Below are 19,464 nucleotides of genomic sequence, written 5' to 3' on the forward strand. Positions count from 1 at the left end.
GGCTTACTGACAAGCAGGAAACCCTTTAGAGACAGACTTTTCCCCAAAGGTCTGCAATCTCCTGCGGTCAGAGTTGTCCCCGCAGGGAACCTCCGCAGCATGAGGGCAAAAACCGTGAGCACAAAGACTAAAATTACATAAAATAAAACTCAAGCAGAAAAGACAAGCTCCTAAAGCCTGGCCTGTAGGAAGAAAGACTGATGTTTAAAGAACCAGTGACAGTGATGAGGTATGAGAGGGAGGGGTTTAAGTCTATGAAATTTGAGGCTTTCTACAAAGTCATGGCAGGTAGACGGAAATAACCCACTGGTCCCAGAATAAAGTGAGATTGTACAAGAAGGAAGGTTTTTGTTCTCCTGCAATTTCATTTAAGAGCTTGTAAATCAATTGTACAGTAATACAGAGTAGATGCAAAGAGTAAAATGTGCTTTGTGATTATGTTCACATACTACAAGCAATCTTTTATATCACCAAAATATACAACTGCCTAATCCTCCACAAACATGGAATCAAGCTACAATTAAAAAAAGACCAACCAATATTTTACAGGTGCTTTATTGATGTGGAGTGCTTTTTAGTAGAGAGCCATCCAGTTGCCAATCCATTTATCTGAACAAAAAAACTTAAGAATAAAAAGACGCCCTTTGATCGCAAATTAAAACAGACACAAGCTGAAAAGATGAGTTTAAATAGGTAACACATTATAACTTGCGACAGACATCTTTTTGTAGAAGAGAAGCTGAAGTGCGGCACTTAAATCTGTAAAAAAAAAAAGGAAATTCAGTGTAAAATTAAAGTACTTAATTAAACAGATTGTTACTTAAGGCCCCTTTTACAAAGCTGTGGTAGTACTTTTCCCATGGCAAATGCACCAAAGCCCATAGGAATTGAATGGGCTTTGGTGCATTTGCCGTGGAGAAGTGCTAACACGGTTTTTAATAGGGGCCCTTAGTTACTTCCAGTAGGTTGTTGAAAGCTTCATAAAGCACAGTTACTTACTGTAACAGGTGTTATCCAGGGCAGGCATATATTCTTTTTTTAAAAAAAAAAATTTATTCTTTATTAAATTTTCAGTTCTTACAAAAGTGAAATATGACATACTTGTCATAAATCTGAGAATTAAGCACTTATAAACATTCAGAAACAGTTCATATATTCTCACGTATGGGTGACGTCACCGATGGAGCCCCGGTATGGACCACTTAAAAGTGCGTCACCATTTTAAGTCTTTAGAAAGTTTGCGATAGCCCGAACTGTGCATGCGTGAGTGCCTTCCCGCCTGACATAGGGCGCGCGGTCCCTCAGTTAAGATAAGCCAGCTAAGAAGCCAACCCAGGGAGGTGGGTGGGTTGTGAGAATATTTGCCTGCTGTTCCAGGATAACACATGTTAAGGTAAGTAACTGTGCTTTATTCCAGGACAAGCAGGCAGCATATTCTCACGGATGAGTGACCTCCAAGCTAACAGAAATGGGACGGTGGGAGTGTTGGCCTCAGGAAAATAAATTTTGTGATACAGATTGGCCGAAGTGCCCATCCCACCTGGAAAATTTCTCCAGACAGTAGTGAGAAGTGAAGGTATGAACTGAGGACCAGGTGGCAGCTTTACAGATTTCCTCAATGGGAGTAGATCTGAGGAAAGCCACAGAAGCTGCCATTACTCGAATTTTATGGGCTGTGACACAACTCTCCAGTGCCAGTCCAGTCTGAACATAACAGAACGAGATGCAGGCAGCCAGCCAGTTGGAAATTGTTCTCTTAGAAACAGGATGCCCCAACTTGTTTGGATCAAAAGAGATGAACAGTTGGGGAGATGTTCGATGCGGCTTTGTCTGGTCAATATAACAGGCCAAAGCTTATTTACAGTCCAAAGTGTGCAAAGCGATTTCTCCTGGATGAGAATGAGGCTTAGGAAAAAACACTGGTAGAACAATGGATTGATTGAGATGAAATTCAGTGACAACTTTTGGTAGAAACTTTGGATGGGTGTGCAGAACCCCTTTGTCATGATGAAAAACTGAAGGGTGGATCTGCCACCAACGCTTGTAACTCACTGACCCTCCTGGTAGAGGTGAGAGCAATAAGGAAGATTACCTTCCAGGTGAGAAACTTGAGATGAGCTGTGGCCATTGTTTCAAATTGGAAAGAACCACATTAAGGTCCCAGACTACAGGCGGAGGCTTGAGAGGTAGTTTCACATTGAAAAGTTCTTTCATGAATCTGCAGTAAGAGGTTTTCCCTCGATTGGCATGTGAAAAGCTGTAATAGCACTGAGATGAACTCTGATAGATGTGGACTTAAGACCAGAGGCAGATAGGTGAAGTAGATAATCCAACACCAATTCCACTGCCAAGGAAGTTGGATCATGATGATGAAGATGACACCAGGAAGAAAACCTAGTCCACTTTTGTTGATAACATTGCTGGTTTCCTGGATGCATCAAGGATTTGTCTAACAGGCTGAGAGAGATGTAAGTCAGATGGATTCAGCCCAAGAGAAACCAAGCTATAAGGCTGGGGTGTCCAACCTGTGGCCTTGTGAAGTATTTTGTGCAGCCCCGGTCGATGGCGATGCAGTGTTTTCCTCTGCTGCCCCTGGGTGTTTACCTTCTTGCTGGCTCCCTCCTCTGTCTTGCTGCAGAGTTTACACATTTGTGCAGCCCTAGAAACATTTTTTTCAGCCAGTGCGGCCCAGGGAAACTAAAAGGTTGGACACCCCTGCTGTAAGGTGTGATGGCAGGTTGGGATGCAGAAGAGATTCCCGATTCTGAGTAAGCAGAGTAGGAAATATTGGAAGAGGAATCGGTTCCCCGGAACTGAATTGAAGTAGAAGGGAGAACCAATGTTGTCTGGGCCACCGTGGAGCAATGAGAATCATGGTGGCTGCTTCTCGCTTGTGCTTGAACAGAGTTCACAGCATGACAGTAATTGGAGGCAATGCATATAGAAAGAGGCCCATCCAATCCAGGAGAAAGGCATCTGCTTTCAGACAGAGAGGAGAGTAAAGTCTGGAGCAAAACTGAGGCAACTGGTGATTGTGAGGAGCTGCAAACAAGTCCACTTGTGGAGTGCCCCATTGAGCAAAGATGGACTGGAGAGTTGCAGAGTTGATAGTCCATTCGTGATGCTGAAGAATTCTGCTGAGGTTGTTCTAGGGAATTCTTCTCTCCTTGAATGTAGACAGCCTTTAAGAAAAGGTTGCGAACCATTGCCCAAGTCCAGATTTTGGGGGGCTTCCTGACATAACAAGAGAGAGCCCGTGCCTCCTTGCTTGTTTATGTAGTACACTGCTATTTGATTGTCCGTGTGAAGGAGGAGGACTTGGGAGCAGAGAAGATGGAGGAAGGCCTTGAGGGCATAAAATATTGCTCTGAGCTCCAGGAAATTGATATGAAATTTCCACTCCTTGGCGGTCCATAGACCTTGGGTCTGAAGATTGTCCATATGAGCCCCCCCAAGCATAAGGGGATGCGTCCGTCGTAATGACCTTGTGATGAGGGGATAAGTGAAAAAGTAGACCTCTGCATAGATTGGAAGAGGTCATCCACCATCAAAGCGACTAAAGAAGAGATGATGTTGTGAGAGCTGATCCGTCGCTTGAGACCCCTCACTAAAAGGTATCCTCTATGTGGGAAAAATTGGGAAAATCTCTCTTCTTCAGAATCACAGGGCATTGGAATAATCTTACTGCCCCACTACGGAATCAGGGCTCCTTTCAACTATTCCGTAAACACCTGAAAACCAGGCTTTTCACAAAAATGTAATACTCTCCTCCCCCATACACTCGACCTCCAAACCCAATGTGTTATTTCTTCCTAGATTACACTCTTGTAAACCGTGCTGAGCTCTACAATTATGAAGAAAATATATGACAAATATATGACAATGTCACAAATCCGCGAAAGCGGGAAGGCAGCGAATAAAAAAGTTTCAACAGCCGTTGAAAAATGTGTCTTAGCTCCGCAGAAACTAAGAAACTGAGGGACCGCACGCCCTACGTCGGGCGGGAAGGCACTTGCGCATGTGCGGTTCGGGCTATCGCGAACTTTCTAAAGACTTAAAGTGGTAATGCACTTTTAAAGTGGTCCGTACCGGGGCTCCATCGGTGATCTCACCCATACGTGAGAATATGCTGCCTGCTTGTCCTGGGATAACACCTATTACGGTAAGTAACTGTGCTTTATCCTAGGATAAGCAGGCAGCATATTCTCACAAATGGGACACCCTATCTTTGTGCAAAGGGATAGAGGTAGAGTTGGCCAAATTAAGAGAATAATTTTTGTAAAACTGCTTGGTCGAAGTGAGCATCACATCTGGTAAAGGATTCCATACAATGGTGAGAAGTAAACATATGCATTGAGGACCAAGTAGCTGCTTTGCAGATTTCAGCAATTAGAGTTGAGCGTAAGAATGCAACTGAAGCTGCCATAGCTTGGATCCTGTGTGTCATCATACAACTCCCGAGTTTTAACCCAGCCTAAGCATAGCAAAAAGAATTACAAGCTGCAAGCCATGTTGAAATGGTTCTCTAGGTGACAGGGCTGCCCAGCTTATTTGGGTCAAAGGAGATGAAAAGTTGAGACTTTCTGTAAGACTGAGTCCTTTCTACATAATAAGCCAAGGCTTGTTTGCAGTCTAGGCCTTAGGCCTCGCCCCGGTGCATCATGTGATGTACCGGGAGGGGCCTAAGGCCCTGATTGGCTCAGGCGTCTCAGGCCTCTCCCAAGGGAGGAGCCAGAGGCACCTGAGCCAATCAGGGACTTCCTTAGGGAGCAGAACGGGAGCCAGAAGGCCTTGAGCATGCGCAGATGCTCAAGGTCCAGTCAGGGGAGAGGCATGATCTTCCGGCACTGGCACCTCCTGTGGGTTGGTGCTGCGTGCTGGTGCCACATTGGGGGTAAGCATTCAGTTTGGGCAGGGGAAGTCGGTTTGTGCGGGGTGTGGGGTGAGCGTTCGCATGGGGGGGGGGGGTGATGCCGGTTTGTGGGGGGGGGGATGTGGAAGCGGACCAGTGGCCTCGGAGGGGGGGGGGGTCTTTTGGGGATGTGGTGGGGTGGAGCTGCGCCGGTGGCCCGGGAGGTGGAACAAATCAAGCAAGTTTCCCTTACTTCCTTTGGATTAACTTGCTTTGATATACGAGTAAATTGGTTTACGAGCATGCTTCTGGAATGAATTATGCTCGTAAACCAAAGTTCCACTGTGTATATATATATATATATTGTTTGGATTACTTTTTGAGTAAAAGCTTATTCTGAAGATGATTTTGCACATCATAGTAAAATATATGGCATGCAGTGGAGTGTTTTTCTGACCAGTGATAGAATATATGATATCCTGAGTTTCACTATAGGGATTCGTTTTACACCAAGGTCTTTTTTTTCTCCACATTGGGCTAGATTCACTAAGCAAACCAATCGTGTACCAATCGGTTTGCGACCCCTTTGTGACCCGATTTCCCTCCGATCCGATTCACTAACCTCTGTCCTGATCATCCTCTGATCCGCGTATGCAAATGATGGGAAACAGCATGCAAAGTAGGAAGGGCTGCAATTCACTAACAAAAAGCAGGCACACCGTCTGGGCTGGCCGATCCAAAAACAAGCAAATGCTCAGAACCAGTCGCTTGTGTAAAAACTCTGCTCTCTGCCCTGATCTGCTCCTTTCTGCCCTGATCTAGAGAATGACAAGGTGGCTGTTACCCGAAGTTGCATCAGAGGAGAAGCTTCTGCCCGTAGGCTCCAGCGGCCTGCACAAATTACACTAACGCGCCACGAAGGTAAGGGGGAGAGAGGGAGGGAGAGGCTTGGACCCTGTGAGGGGTGCTGAAGGGTGGTGGAAAGGAACAGGCACTGAAGGGGGGTGGCAAGAGGGAAAGATGGTGGTGGAAAGGAATGGAACAGATGCTGAAGGGAGGGTGGGGTGGAACAGACGCTTAAGAGGAGTGGGGAGGCACAGATGCTGAAGGGAAATGTGGAAGACAGAGTGGGGAGAAGAAGCTGAAGGGAAATGGGGGTCAGAGAGTGGGGAAAAAGACGCTTGAAAGGAAGAAGACAGATGCCAGACTATGTGGGGGGAGTGGAGGGAAGAAGATGGGTGCCAGACCAATTGGGGGGGGGTGAAGGGAGAGGCACAGTAACAGAACAAATGGAAGACGCAGAGAGAAGACAGACAATGGATAGAAGGAACTGAATGAGAAGATGAGGAAAGCAGAAACCAGACAAAGGTAGGGACTGAACGTGAACTCGCAGGCCTTGAGCATGCTCAGATGCTCAAGGCCTTGCAGAAGAGGAGGCCGATCTTCGGGCACCGGCACCAAGCACAGGACATGCCGGTGCCGGTGCCCAGATGAGGGTAAGAAACGAAGGGGGGGGGTGCCGGATTGTGGGGGGGAGGGTGCCGGATTGCGGGGGGGGGGGGGGGGGGGGGCGCTTGTAAATCGAGCCATGCTCGGTTTCCGAGGCACCGATTTTGCAAATGTTTTGCTCGTCTTGCAAAACACTCGCAAACCAGTGCACTCGTAAACCGAGGTACCACTGTATTATATTCAAAGATATTGAAAAACCAATAATATAACTATACATCTCCCCCTTTTCCATTCTTATAACATACTTTTTGTGCAAAAACGGTGTCTAATCATATGCATGGCATTTTTGATATATGATCTTTATTTATACTGGTGAACAGTGTCTCTTCAGACTAAGTTATTTTTTTTTTTTTTAAACATTAAAAGAATGACTACTTGGACATATTTTTGTGGGTTTTCATTCACTCATCCTATTGTTAATTGGTGTAGTGAAATCAGTTATATTGCTGCCCCCTAAACTTTATAAACATTTCTTCCTCTGTCTGCTCATTCTCTCCCAGAGGACAGTAGAGCACAGTTACTTACCGTAACAGGTGTTATCCAGGGACAGCAGGCAGATATTCTTGACTGATGGGTGACGGCACCGACGGAGCCCCGGTACGGACAATTTTAGAGTGATCTCACTCTAAGAACTTTTAGAAAGTTCTAGCTCGGCCGCACCGCGCACGCGCGAGTGCCTTCCCGCCCGACAGAGGCGCGCGGTCCCTCAGTTAGTATAAGCCAGCTAAGAAGCCAACCCGGGGAGGTGGGTGGGACGCAAGAATATCTGCCTGCTGTCCCTGGATAACACCTGTTACGGTAAGTAACTGTGCTTTATCCCAGGACAAGCAGGCAGCTATTCTTGACTGATGGGTGACCTCCAAGCTAACAAAAAGAGGGATGGAGGGAAGGTTGGCCATTAGGAAAACAAATTTTGCAAAACAGATTGGCCGAAGTGACCATCCCTTCTGGAGAATGTATCCAGACAATAATGAGATGTAAAAGTGTGAACTGAGGACCAAGTAGCAGCCTTGCAGATTTCCTCAATAGGAGTGGAACGGAGGAAAGCTACAGATGCTGCCATTGCTCTGACTTTATGGGCTGTGACAGAACCTTCCAGTGTCAGTCCGGTCTGAGCATAACAGAATGAAATGCACGCTGCAAGCCAATTAGACAACGTACGTTTAGAAACAGGACGTCCCAATTTATTCGGATCAAAGGACAGAAAGAGTTGGGGAACTGATCTGTGGGGTTTCGTACGCTCCAGATAGTAAGCAAGAGCCCTTTTACAATCCAAAGTATGCAGAGCTTGTTCCCCAGAATGAGAATGAGGTTTTGGAAAGAAAACAGGTAAAACAATGGATTGGTTGAGATGAAATTCAGAAACAACCTTGGGGAGAAACTTTGGATGTGTACGCAGAACCACCTTGTCATGGTGAAAAACCGTAAAAGGTGGATCTGCAACCAGTGCATGAAGCTCACTGACCCTCCTGGCAGAGGTAATGGCAATAAGAAAAAGTACCTTCCAAGTGAGAAATTTGAAAGGAGAGGTAGCTAAAGGTTCAAATGGAGGTTTCATTAAAGCGGAAAGAACCACATTGAGATCCCAGATAACCGGAGGGGCTTTAAGAGGTGGTTTCACATTGAAAAGCCCACGCATGAACCTGGATACCAGGGGATGAGCTGAAAGAAGTTTTCCATGGACTGGCTCATGAAAAGCTGCAATGGCACTGAGGTGGACCCTGATGGAAGAGGACTTCAGGCCAGAATCAGACAAAGAAAGAAGATAATCCAACAACGTCTCCACCGCTAGGGAAGTGGGATCAAGATGATGAAGAAGACACCAGGAAGAAAACCTCGTCCACTTTTGATGGTAACATTGTAGAGTGGCTGGTTTCCTGGAGGCATCCAGAATGGAACGAACGGGCTGAGACAAAAGAGTATCAGTCGAGTTCAGCCCGAGAGATACCAAGCCATCAGGTGTAGAGACTGGAGGTTGGGATGCAGAAGGGTTCCCTGCTGTTGCGTAAGCAGAGAAGGAAACAGAGGAAGAAGAAAAGGTTCCCTGGAACTGAGTTGAAGTAGAAGGGAGAACCAATGTTGCCTGGGCCACCTCGGAGCAATCAGAATCATGGTGGCTCGTTCCCTCTTGAGCTTGAACAAGGTTCTCAACATGAGAGGTAGAGGAGGGAAGGCGTACAGGAACAGATTCGACCAGTCGAGGAGAAAAGCATCTGCTGTGAGACGGTGTGGAGAGTAAAGTCTTGAGCAGAAACGGGGCAGCTGGTGATTGTGAGGAGCTGCAAAGAGGTCTATCTGAGGAGTGCCCCATTGAGTGAAGATAGACTGTAGAGTTACAGGGTCGAGTGTCCACTCGTGAGGCTGGAGAATTCTGCTGAGTTTGTCCGCTAATGAATTCTGTTTCCCCTGAATGTAAATAGCTTTCAGGAAGAGATGATGGTCTATGGCCCAATTCCAGATCTTCTGGGCTTCCTGGCATAAAAGGCGAGAGCCTGTCCCACCCTGTTTGTTGATGTAGTACATCGCAACCTGATTGTCTGTGCACAACAGAAGGACCTGAGGAAAGAGAAGGTGTTGAAAGGCCTTGAGGGCGTAAAACATCGCTCTGAGTTCCAGGAAATTGATTTGATGCTTCTTTTCCTGGGCTGACCAAAGACCCTGAGTCTGGAACTCGTTCAAGTGAGCTCCCCATGCGTACAGAGAGGCGTCGGTGGTGATGACTAGTTGATGAGGAGGCTGATGGAACAGAAGACCTCTGGATAGATTTGAGGATACCAACCACCATTGCAGAGACTGACGAAGAGATGATGTCACAGATATGTGTCGTGAGCAAGAGTCCGACGCTTGGGACCACTGGGTCGCAAGGGTCCATTGAGGAGTGCGCAGGTGAAGACGGGCATGAGGTGTGACATGAACTGTGGATGCCATGTGTCCCAAGAGCACCATCATTTGTCTTGCTGAGATGGACGGCAGAGGAAGTACCTGGTGACATAGAGACTGAAGGGTCTGAAGCCGATTGGATGGCAGGAAAGCTCTCATGAGGAGTGTGTCTAGGATCGCTCCAATGAATTGAAGTCTCTGAGTGGGAATGATATGAGATTTGGGTAGATTGATCTCGAATCCCAGAAGTTGCAGAAACTGGATGGTTTGGTTGGTGGCCAGAAGGACCGCTTGGGCAGAAGTGTCTTTGATCAACCAATCGTCCAGGTAAGGAAATACCTGCAGGTGGTGAGAGCGCAGAAAAGCCGCCACCACAATGAGACATTTGGTGAATACCCTTGGAGATGAGGCAAGACCGAAGGGCAGCACCTTGTACTGGTAATGACAATGATTGATCATGAATCGGAGATATGGTCTTGAGGTTACATTGATCGGTATGTGAGTGTAAGCCTCTTTGAGATCGAGGGAGCATAGCCAGTCGTTTTGATTTAGAAGGGGATAAAGTATGGCTAAAGAAAGCATCTTGAATTTTTCTTTTACTAGATGAATGTTGAGATCGCGAAGGTCCAGGATGGGTCTGAGATCTCCTGTCTTTTTGGGAACTAGAAAGTAACGGGAGTAGAATCCCTGCCCCTTTTGATCTAGAGGAACTTCCTCTATAGCGTTCAGAAGGAGGAGGGATTGGACCTCCTGAATAAGGAGGGCTGATTGAGGACTGTTCAAAGCAGACTCTTTTGGCAGGCTTTGAGGTGGGAGAGTCTGAAAGTTGAGAGAGTAGCCGTGGCGGATGATGTTGAGGACCCATTGGTCCGAAGTGATTACTTCCCACCGGCTGAAGAACAGAGAAAGTCGACCTCCTATTGGTTGAGGCAGGAGAACAGGAACAGGGATACTGGCTATACTGCGGAGAATGAAGTCAAAAGGGCTGTGACTTCTGCTGAGGAGGTTGTTTCGCAGGTTGCTGCTGTTGCTGCTGTCGGGGAGGCTGACGTTGCTGTTGCCTCTGACGTCGAGGTTGTTGAGCAGTGGTAGGCAATGGACGGGCTGTGAAACGGCGTTGATAAGCCGATTGCTGCCTGTATGGTCTTGGTGGAGGAGGCTTCTTTTTATTCTTGAGCAGGGTATCCCAGCGCGTCTCATGAGCCGAGAGCTTTTGGGTGGTAGAGTCCATGGAATCCCCAAAGAGCTCATCCCCTAGGCATGGGGCGTTGGCTAACCGATCTTGATGGTTAACATCAAGCTCGGATACCCGAAGCCAGGCCAAACGGCGCATAGCCACCGACATAGCTGTCGCTCTGGATGTAAGTTCAAAGGTGTCATATATGGACCTAACCATAAACTTACGAAGTTGGAATAGAGACGACAAGCAGGAGTGAAAAGATGGATGTTTTCTTGAAGGAAGATACTTCTCGAAGGAAGCCATGGTGGTAAGGAGATGCTTTAAATAAAAAGAAAAATGAAAAGCATAATTACTAGCTCTATTTGCTAACATAGCGTTTTGGTAGAGCCTCTTACCGAATTTATCCATGGCCCTTCCTTCTCTGCCAGGAGGGACAGATGCATATACACTGGCTCCTGAAGTCTTTTTAAGGGTGGATTCGACAAATAAGGATTCGTGTGGAAGTTGAGGCTTGTCGAACCCAGGAATGGGAATTACCTTGTATAGAGAATCCAGTTTACGTGGGGCCCCTGGAACAGTTAAAGGAGTCTCTAAATTTTTATAGAAAGTTTCCCTCAAGATGTCATGAAGGGGAAGCTTCAAAAATTCCTTTGGAGGCTGATCAAAATCAAGGGCATCCAAAAAAGCTTTAGACTTTTTGGATTCAGCCTCCAAAGGAATGGACAAAGACTCACACATCTCTTTCAAGAAATTGGAGAAAGAGGAAGTGGTCTGTTTGGAGGATGGGTCAGGGAGAGCCGAATCCTCCTCCTCTGAGGAACATTCTCCTTCAGAAAGAAAGGGTTCCTCTGAGTCCCCCCATAGATCAGGGTCTCTGACATGGGAAGAATGGTCCCGAGACTCAGGTGTCGATGTTTGCATGTGTCGGGTTTTGCGTACCGACTTACCCGACCTCATCGATACCGAGTCAGGCGATGTTATCGGTCGCACCGGTGCCGAAGTCTGTACCGATTGATGGTGAGCTGTCGGCTCCGGTGCAAGGACTGGCATCGATACCGATGAAGTTAGGTGAAGCGGTACCGAGACAGTAGAAGCAGGTAAGACAGGTTCGACAACCGGTACCGACACGGGTTGATGTACAACCGGTACCGATGGCTCGGTGCGGACTGGCACCGGAAGGTTCGGTGTCATTATAGCAGGAAGGAGTCGTTCTAATTGCTCCTTAAGCTGCACATGAAGGATGGCCGTAATGCGGTCATCGAGGGATGGCACCGGTACCGCTTTTTTCTTCTGCGGTACCTGCGGTGCCGCTCTACGCCCCGGAGATGAGGAGCCCGATGTCGAGGGACTCACCTCAATAGGGGCGGAGCGCTTCCGCTGGCGTCTAACCGGCGGCAGGACTGGGCTCACTGCACTCGAGGCCGGAAGACGTTCCAGCGGGGAAGGCTTCTTAGCCGGCTTACCTGACTGTTGGGATGCCGGTGTGGAATCACGCGGCGTCGAAGACGAGGGTGCCGACTGAAGCGGTGCCGAAGCCGGAGTCGAAGGAACGGGGTCGGACATCTCGGCACCGAATAACAAACGCTGTTGAATTAAGCGATTTTTTAAAGTTCTTTTCTTTAAAGTAGCACAGCGGGTGCAAGAAGAGGCCTGATGCTCAGGACCCAAACACTGCAAGCACCAGTTGTGTGGGTCCGTGAGAGATATAGGCCTAGCACACCGCTGGCACTTTTTAAAACCCGGTTGAGGGGGCATGAAAGGGAAAACGGCTTCCGCCAAATCGAAGGCCGAGGCTTCGATGGTGGCAGAAGGCCCCGCCGGGGAAAAACCGAAATTGAAGAAAAAAATGTAAGATTGTTTTTTTTTTTTTTTTTTCAAAATAAAAGAAAGGTTAAAGAAATCAAACGTTTACGCGAGCGGGAAGGCAAGTTAAGAAAAAATTTCAACAGCCGTTGAAAACGCGTCTTCTTAGCTCCGCGGAAACTAAGAAACTGAGGGACCGCGCGCCTCTGTCGGGCGGGAAGGCACTCGCGCGTGCGCGGTGCGGCCGAGCTAGAACTTTCTAAAAGTTCTTAGAGTGAGATCACTCTAAAATTGTCCGTACCGGGGCTCCGTCGGTGCCGTCACCCATCAGTCAAGAATAGCTGCCTGCTTGTCCTGGGATAATACAGCCTTACCTGTATATCCCTTCACACGTGGAATTTCCATCCATATGGATTCTACACTGCTCTCTGTTATGCTGAATATTTATTTTGATTAAATTCTCTCTTTAATATATAGCTCGACCCCCTCCAATTTGATCTACTCTATTGTGATATAATTTGTACCCCGATAAGTGTCCCACTGGTTATCTTCATTCCACTAGGTCTCAGAGATACCTATTATATCTATCCTTTCACTTAGTTCAATTTATTCTAACTCTTTCTTCTTGTTTCTTAGGCTTCTGGCATTTGCATACAGACATTTTAAACAATGTAACCAGTGGCATAGTAAAGAGGGGGTGGACCACCCCAGTCGCCATCTTGGTGGGGTGTTGGCACCTTTCTTCCTCTCTGCCCCTCCCCACTCCTTCCCATTCCTCCCCCACTGTCTGCCTTCAATTCCCCACCAATGTATCTCTAGCTGTTCCTGGCGCAAACAGCAGCTCCAACCTGCTGCTTGCACTGGCCTCGGCACTCCCCTCTGATGTTACTTCTGGGTTCCACGTCTAGAAAGTGACATCAGAGGGAGAGCCGAAGCTGGCAGAAAGTTAGAGATTCTACTTGCGCCAGGGAAGCTAAACAGGTATGGGGAAAGGAAGTGGAGTGCGTGCGTGCAGCAGGTGGGGGGGCAGGGAGGGCACGGAAGTGGGCAAGGAAGGCACCACCGCCCCGGGAACCTCCCACACTCGCTATACTACTGTTTGTAATTCCTATTTACAACTTGTTCAGTAGTTAAAATAGATAATTGCAATCTTTAAAATCTATCTGCTTTTTATTTAGTGACACCTGGTCAACTATGGTCTCTATTGTAACCTTGCTAATGGGATGACCTATCTTCTGTTTTGGTGGTATCTTTTAAAGATATCTTGGTCCAAACCATGCACTTTTGAGCTACTGGTAGCTTTCCGCTATTTTCTAGTTTAAAAGCTGCTCTATCTCTTTTTTTACATGTTGATGCCAGCAGCCTGGTTCCACCCTGGTTATGGTGGAGCCTTACCTTGCAGAATAGGCTCCTCTCCCCCAGAATGTTACCCAGTTCCTGACAAATCTAAATCCCTCCTCCATGCTCCATTACCTCTGGAGCTCTACCTGTCTCCTGGGTCCTGCGCATAGCGATAAGCTAAGTCCTGATGATTTTAAGCCACATTTAGTGGACTAAAATTATGACTAAATATCAGTTTTTAGAATTAGGGTTTACAAAGCTGTGGTAATGATGCTGCCATGGTAAATGCACCGAAGCCCATTCAATTCCTATGGGGTTCGATTCATTTACTGCAGCAGCTTTACTACCACGGCTTTTGTAAAAGAGGCCCTTAGCTAACTAGCTGGCTAAATATACTCTCAGCAATACATTGAAATACAGATATTGGTAAAATTTGAATGGCAAAGAGTACCAAGAAACCATTTAAAGGATAAACTACCAGCTATAATTATATTGAAGAATTTGGAAGGAAATATTCTTCCTTAAAGCAAAACTGGACTTGAAAAAAAAAGCATGCTACAAATTACTAAGTCAATTTACCTTTATGTTCAGCAGTTCATCAAGCTTATTCTGGATGTCTCCATATACTGTATTAAGCAGTTCTTCTCTAGATTTTGTTCCATCTAATTGCACTTCATAAGTGAAAAACAAAGATTCACCATAGTAAATTTTTACTTAAAATGAAAAGTTCCCAATGACAACACTTCTTCCAGAAAGCGAAGTTGCTTACCTGTAACAGGTGTTCTCCGTAAACAGCAGGGGAATGCAGCCACACTTGTTGGTGAAGTCCTCTTAGCCTTTATGTCGGTGCCCTCCCCTAGCTATAGTAAGCTTTAATCTTACTGAGCGTGTGCAGGATGCCCTACTCCTAGAGCCCCCTCCTCTCGTCCTGTCAGTTTTGTCTCTAGCAATAGAAGTCAAGAAGAGGGGATGGTGGGCAGGAAAGTGTGGCTGCATTCCCCTGCTGTCTACAGAGAACACCTGCTACATGTAAGCAACTGCTTTCTCCAGAGACAAGCAGGGGATATGCAGACACACTTGTTAGTGAGTCCCAAGCTGAAAAAGCGTACGGGAGGTGGATACAGACTATAATGCACCCAGAGCATGCTCACTGAATCCCGAAGCGCCTGGATATCCACACAGTAGTTTTCACACAAAGGAATGCAGAGAAGACCAAACCACGGCCTTAAAAATATCCACTGGAGGCACCAGATATGACTCAGCCCAAGAAGCTGCCTAACCCTGAGTGGAATGAGCCTTGAGAAAATCCAGAACAGGCTTCTTCCAAAGAAGGTATGCAGAAGTCTCCTTGATCCAGCGCACAATAGTAGGCTTGGAAGCACCATCCCCCTTACGAGGACCTGCTAAGAGAACAAAAAGATGATCTGAATTCCAGAACTCCTGGGTCTGCTGAACATAAGAGCGAAGAACCCGACAGACATCCAACTTGTGCAACTGCCTCTGCTCTAACGAGCACTTCCGGCTACCCAAGACTGGAAAGACTACAGACTGGTTGACATAAAAAGGCGAGACCACCTTCGGCAGAAAGGAAGAACAGGCCGCAGCACAACCCGTTCTCTAGAAAACTCCAGGAAGGGAGGCCTACAAGAGAAAGCCTGCAGCACAGAAACATGTCTCGTAGAAGTAATTGCCACCAGGAAGATTATTTTGAGTATATAGTCCTTCAAGGAGCAAGAACCCAGGGGCACAGACAGGACCAGATTGAGATCCCAAGCTGAAACCAAAGGCCGTATCGGAGGCCAAAGGAATTTGGCTGCCCTCAAAAAGTGAACCACATCCAGAATAGATGTCAAGCACTTACCCTGCAGCAACCCACAAAAAATGGACAAAGCCACAACCTGAACCCGGAAAGAAGGCCAGGCCCCTGTCCAGGCCATCCTGCAAGAACTCCAAAATGTGGGACAAAGAGGCGCCAAAGGAAACCACTACACACGCGGCACATCACTCCTCAAATATACACCTAACACAAACATATAGCCCGAGAAGTGGAAGGCCTCCGAGACCTAAAGAGAGTAGGTGTTCCCTTTCAAGGGCCAAGCCGTAAGACAAAAGGGACTCGGGAGCAGACAAAGTAGGAGAACAGTCCGAGACAGAGCTCAAATCTGAGTCGTATAGAAGACTTGGAGATGGAGTGTGTTGAGCGCAATCCGCATGAGAGGGCTTTCAATGTCTCCTGTACCGATCCTGTGAAGAAGAGGACGAGGCTCAATGTGTATACCTTTTTTGAGTCGATGCTTAAGATCGATGTAATGAGTGTCTCGAAAAGGATCGACAATACTTCGAAGTAGAATATCAATGCTTCGAGGAAGAACATTGACAAGAAGACCTGGAACATCGATGTAAAGAGCAATTATTGGAGGGTGAATATCGAGAAGGAGTGACGATGCCTCACAGGAGATGATCGATGCTCCACGGTACAGCTGGCACTGGTATCTTTAGATCTCATAACACTATGCTCAAGCTGGCCCGGTACCGAGGGAGTGGATTGTGTCATAGGCAGCAGCTGAAACACACTACTAAACTCCCTCTGGAGAAACTCATTGAGTTGCTCCCAAAACGAAGACACTGGTACTGAAAGCTGAACAGCCAGTACCAATGGTGCAGCAGGTTGTCTTGAAAATGAGACAACCTGCGAAGCTGGGGAGCAATGGTGTTGTTGTTTGGTCTGCATTGACAGTGTCTATACTGTAGAGACCTGTTATGCTTGTTAGGAAGCAGATGGCCTCTTGGCTGGCTTCCTCGATGCCATAATGTCCTGTAATGCTGATGTCAATGCTTTTGACATCGAAGGCGGCAAAGGCTGTCCATGCCTTCGCCGAAGAACTGTTCCTGACAAAAAAAAAAAAAAGGGCGCGAAAGAATTATTTAACAAAAAATCAAGAAGGTGTTACAGAAGAAAGCTGCCATCCTTTGAAAAGGTCAGTAGCAAAAACCGTAACTACTCTCGAAGAAACCGCAGCCACGGACGGAAACGGCCTTTGATGGAAAAGTTCTCTTTTTTTTGTTTGTTTGTTTGTTTTTTTAAAGAAACTCGTCAAAAAACAAATGTAGTACAAAAGAATATGGGAAGAAGCGGGAAGGCAACAAAATCGGAACAGAGTTCAGTTTAAAAATCAAATTCTTCGCTTTGCAGAAAACTAAGAAGTGAAGGGCATGAGCTGATGTCGGGCAAGAAGGCACTTGCACATGCGTGGTGTGGGCAGTCGCAAAGTTTTTCAAACTTAAAGTGACAGTTCACTTGTCAAACTGTCCATACCGGGCTCCGTGGATGACGTCACCCATATGTGAGAATATGCTGCCCACTTCTCCTAGGATAATTGGGCCTATAGGAGCCTTCCCTTCTGTTTGTAGGTGACCTGAGGCACTGGCAGACCTCGTGAAGTCCTCTGATGTCAGCGCTTAGCTGGCCAGTGGTTAAGTGGAGTATCTTGCGGCTTCTGTTCTCAGCTGCACGATGATCCCGTGGGATCTGCCACTTTATACTAATTTGAGGTTGTCAAGGAACGGCGAATTACCTCCCTTAGTGATGCCGAAACAGGGCCCTGGGGGGAGGAACCATTGAAGCTTCTGGTGGCTGAGTAGAAATCAGCACTGAGCCATACCCTGTGGAAAAATCTGTTGCTGTATATGCTTCAAAGACTCCCAGAAAGAGGGAACTGCAGCGGTCCTAGTGCTCTGCTGGTTTAGATGATAGGGCAAGTCTTCCTGTGTAGTTTCTCCTGCACTTTTGAGAAGTTTGGCGCATGTGATTTTTCCTATTAGTCTGTGAAGAGAAGTAGATTGGTTTGAGTTTTTTTTGTAGATAAACTCCTGCTATTAGTCTTCTGGTCTTCCTTTTATTATTATTTTAATAGTTGTTTTTTTTAAATAATGAGCGAGATAAAAAAAAGGGGAGAGCTGTAACCTGAAGAGTGACTGAAGAAGATACTGAGCTGGTGAAGGGGAGATCCACTGAACGCAGGAGTCCCTGTACATGCCCAGTAAGCCAAAAGCTTACTGTAACTAGGGGACAGCATCGACATATAGGATCAGATGGAGGACTTCACTAACAAGTGTGCCGGCATCTCCCCTGCTTGTCTCTGGAGAATGCTTTATTTCATGAAAAGTCATTTTATAAAGGTCCATGTCGAGGAGGACAGGCTGAGCGCGTGTTGGATTACACCATTAAATATACAGAGTTGTAATCCTGAAGATTTTTCTTCAAGGGAAAATAAAGCAGAACTACAGGCAGTCCCTGGGTTAAGAACGAGTCATGTCTTTAAAGCTCTTTAAGTCAGATTTGTATGTAACTCAGAACTTGTAGATTTTAAGATTCTTGCTGCTTACCTCTACTTCCAACTGATAAAAGGGCCAACTGTCCCTACCAGTATTTCCTCTAAGGTACAGCATGCACAACCACACACTGTTCTAAATGCTACAGGAGAAGTGTTGGAGTCTATGCCACCGGACATACTGCTCAGTGACATCAAATGAAGCTGCAACCACGTTCTTAGTACAAGTCGTACTTAAGTCGGGCGTCTGTAACTCGGAGACTGCCTGTATTGCTCCCCGTTTGCAATAAGGTAAAACCAGGTCTGGTTTAGTTTATTGTCAAAGGGCACCAAGTTACACCAGGGTTTCCAAACCTCTCCTAGTGATCTTATAAGCAGTTGTTTTTTTCCAGGACATCGAGAATGAATTTGCATACAAAGAAAACCCAGTATAGATAAAATTGATCTCTTGTACATTCATCATTGACATACTGAAAGCCCAACAGGCTATATTTACTGGGTGATATTGCTGCAATATGGCAAGTTGAAGTTGCAAATGAAATAAACCTGCAATGGGGTTAGTCATTGGATTACAAATCCTCCAGGGCTGAGCTGATTGAAGGCTGCCAGTCATCTTCGTCTCCTTATCATTGAGACTTAAAGGTTCATTTTACATAAATGGTGGTTATGCAGTAACCAGTGTTCCCTCTAAGCGGGCGGGTGTTGTGAGCAAACTTTTTTCACCGTGAGCCAAAAATATCGGGCGCCAGCAAGTTATGAGCCAACTCGCCCGATTCTCCTCTCGCCGCCCTGCCATCTGCCGTACGCCTCTTCCGATCGTGCGCTGTGACGAGAAACGTGTGCGCTGCGATGTAATATTTTGTGCGCCAGCGCACGCCAGCGCAGCTTAGCGGGAACACTGGTTCAAATGGTTTTATTTATTTCCCCAAATTTATTTTTGTTATACGCATTGAAAATATTTGATATTGCGTTTAAATCAAAATCTCAATAAACTTGAAACGAGTGCCCGTGAGATTGTGGGAGGGTTAAATACTCAAAACTTAGAAGTTTTTGCTACGCCAGCTTTCTGGTATCTTTACATACAGTGGCGTACCTAGCATATGTAACATCCGGGGCCCATCATTTTTTGGCACCCCCCCCCCATCTGTAAGAAAAACATGATTTTTAGTAACAAACCACACGTCACACATGAGTACCTAGGAAAAGGCAGCATCTTACATATTGCAGTGAGCAGTACATCAATACACCCATTGTAAAACTAAACAAGCCAGACCAGCACAGATCAATCCTACACCGTCAATCCTAACAGAAAACCATGTCTTTCGAACACACAGAACACAGAAAACACCTTCGCCTAGTAAGGAATATGTAATCACAAACTAACCCCTCCCTCTTTTACAAAACTGTAGTGTGGATTTTAGCTACGGAGGTAACAGCTCTGATGCTCATAAAATTCTGAGCATCAGAGCTGCTACCACCAAGGCTGGTGCTAAAAACGCTTCACAGTTTTGTAAAAGGGGGGATAAAATAAAAATACATAGACAAAGGTTAAATTGAACCAGCAAGAA

At 46.4% G+C, this 19,464-nt stretch overlaps 1 protein-coding gene across 1 annotated transcript in view; it reads right to left on the reverse strand.

Annotated features, from left to right (window-relative positions):
- Positions 1–536: 536 nt before the first annotated feature.
- LOC117348585 (nicotinamide riboside kinase 2-like) overlaps positions 537–19,464 on the reverse strand; it is a 32,775-nt gene continuing 13,847 nt past the window's right edge. Inside the window, exons 7-8 of the mRNA XM_033920875.1 lie at positions 14,145–14,236; positions 537–759 (exon numbers count right to left, since the gene is read on the reverse strand). Coding sequence (XP_033776766.1) covers positions 754–759; positions 14,145–14,236 — 98 coding nt within the window. The 3' untranslated portion in view covers positions 537–753. The remainder of the gene's footprint in view (positions 760–14,144; positions 14,237–19,464) is intronic.

This window comes from Geotrypetes seraphini, chromosome 14 (genome assembly GCF_902459505.1).
Source record: "Geotrypetes seraphini chromosome 14, aGeoSer1.1, whole genome shotgun sequence".
NCBI classification, from domain to species: domain Eukaryota; kingdom Metazoa; phylum Chordata; class Amphibia; order Gymnophiona; family Dermophiidae; genus Geotrypetes; species Geotrypetes seraphini.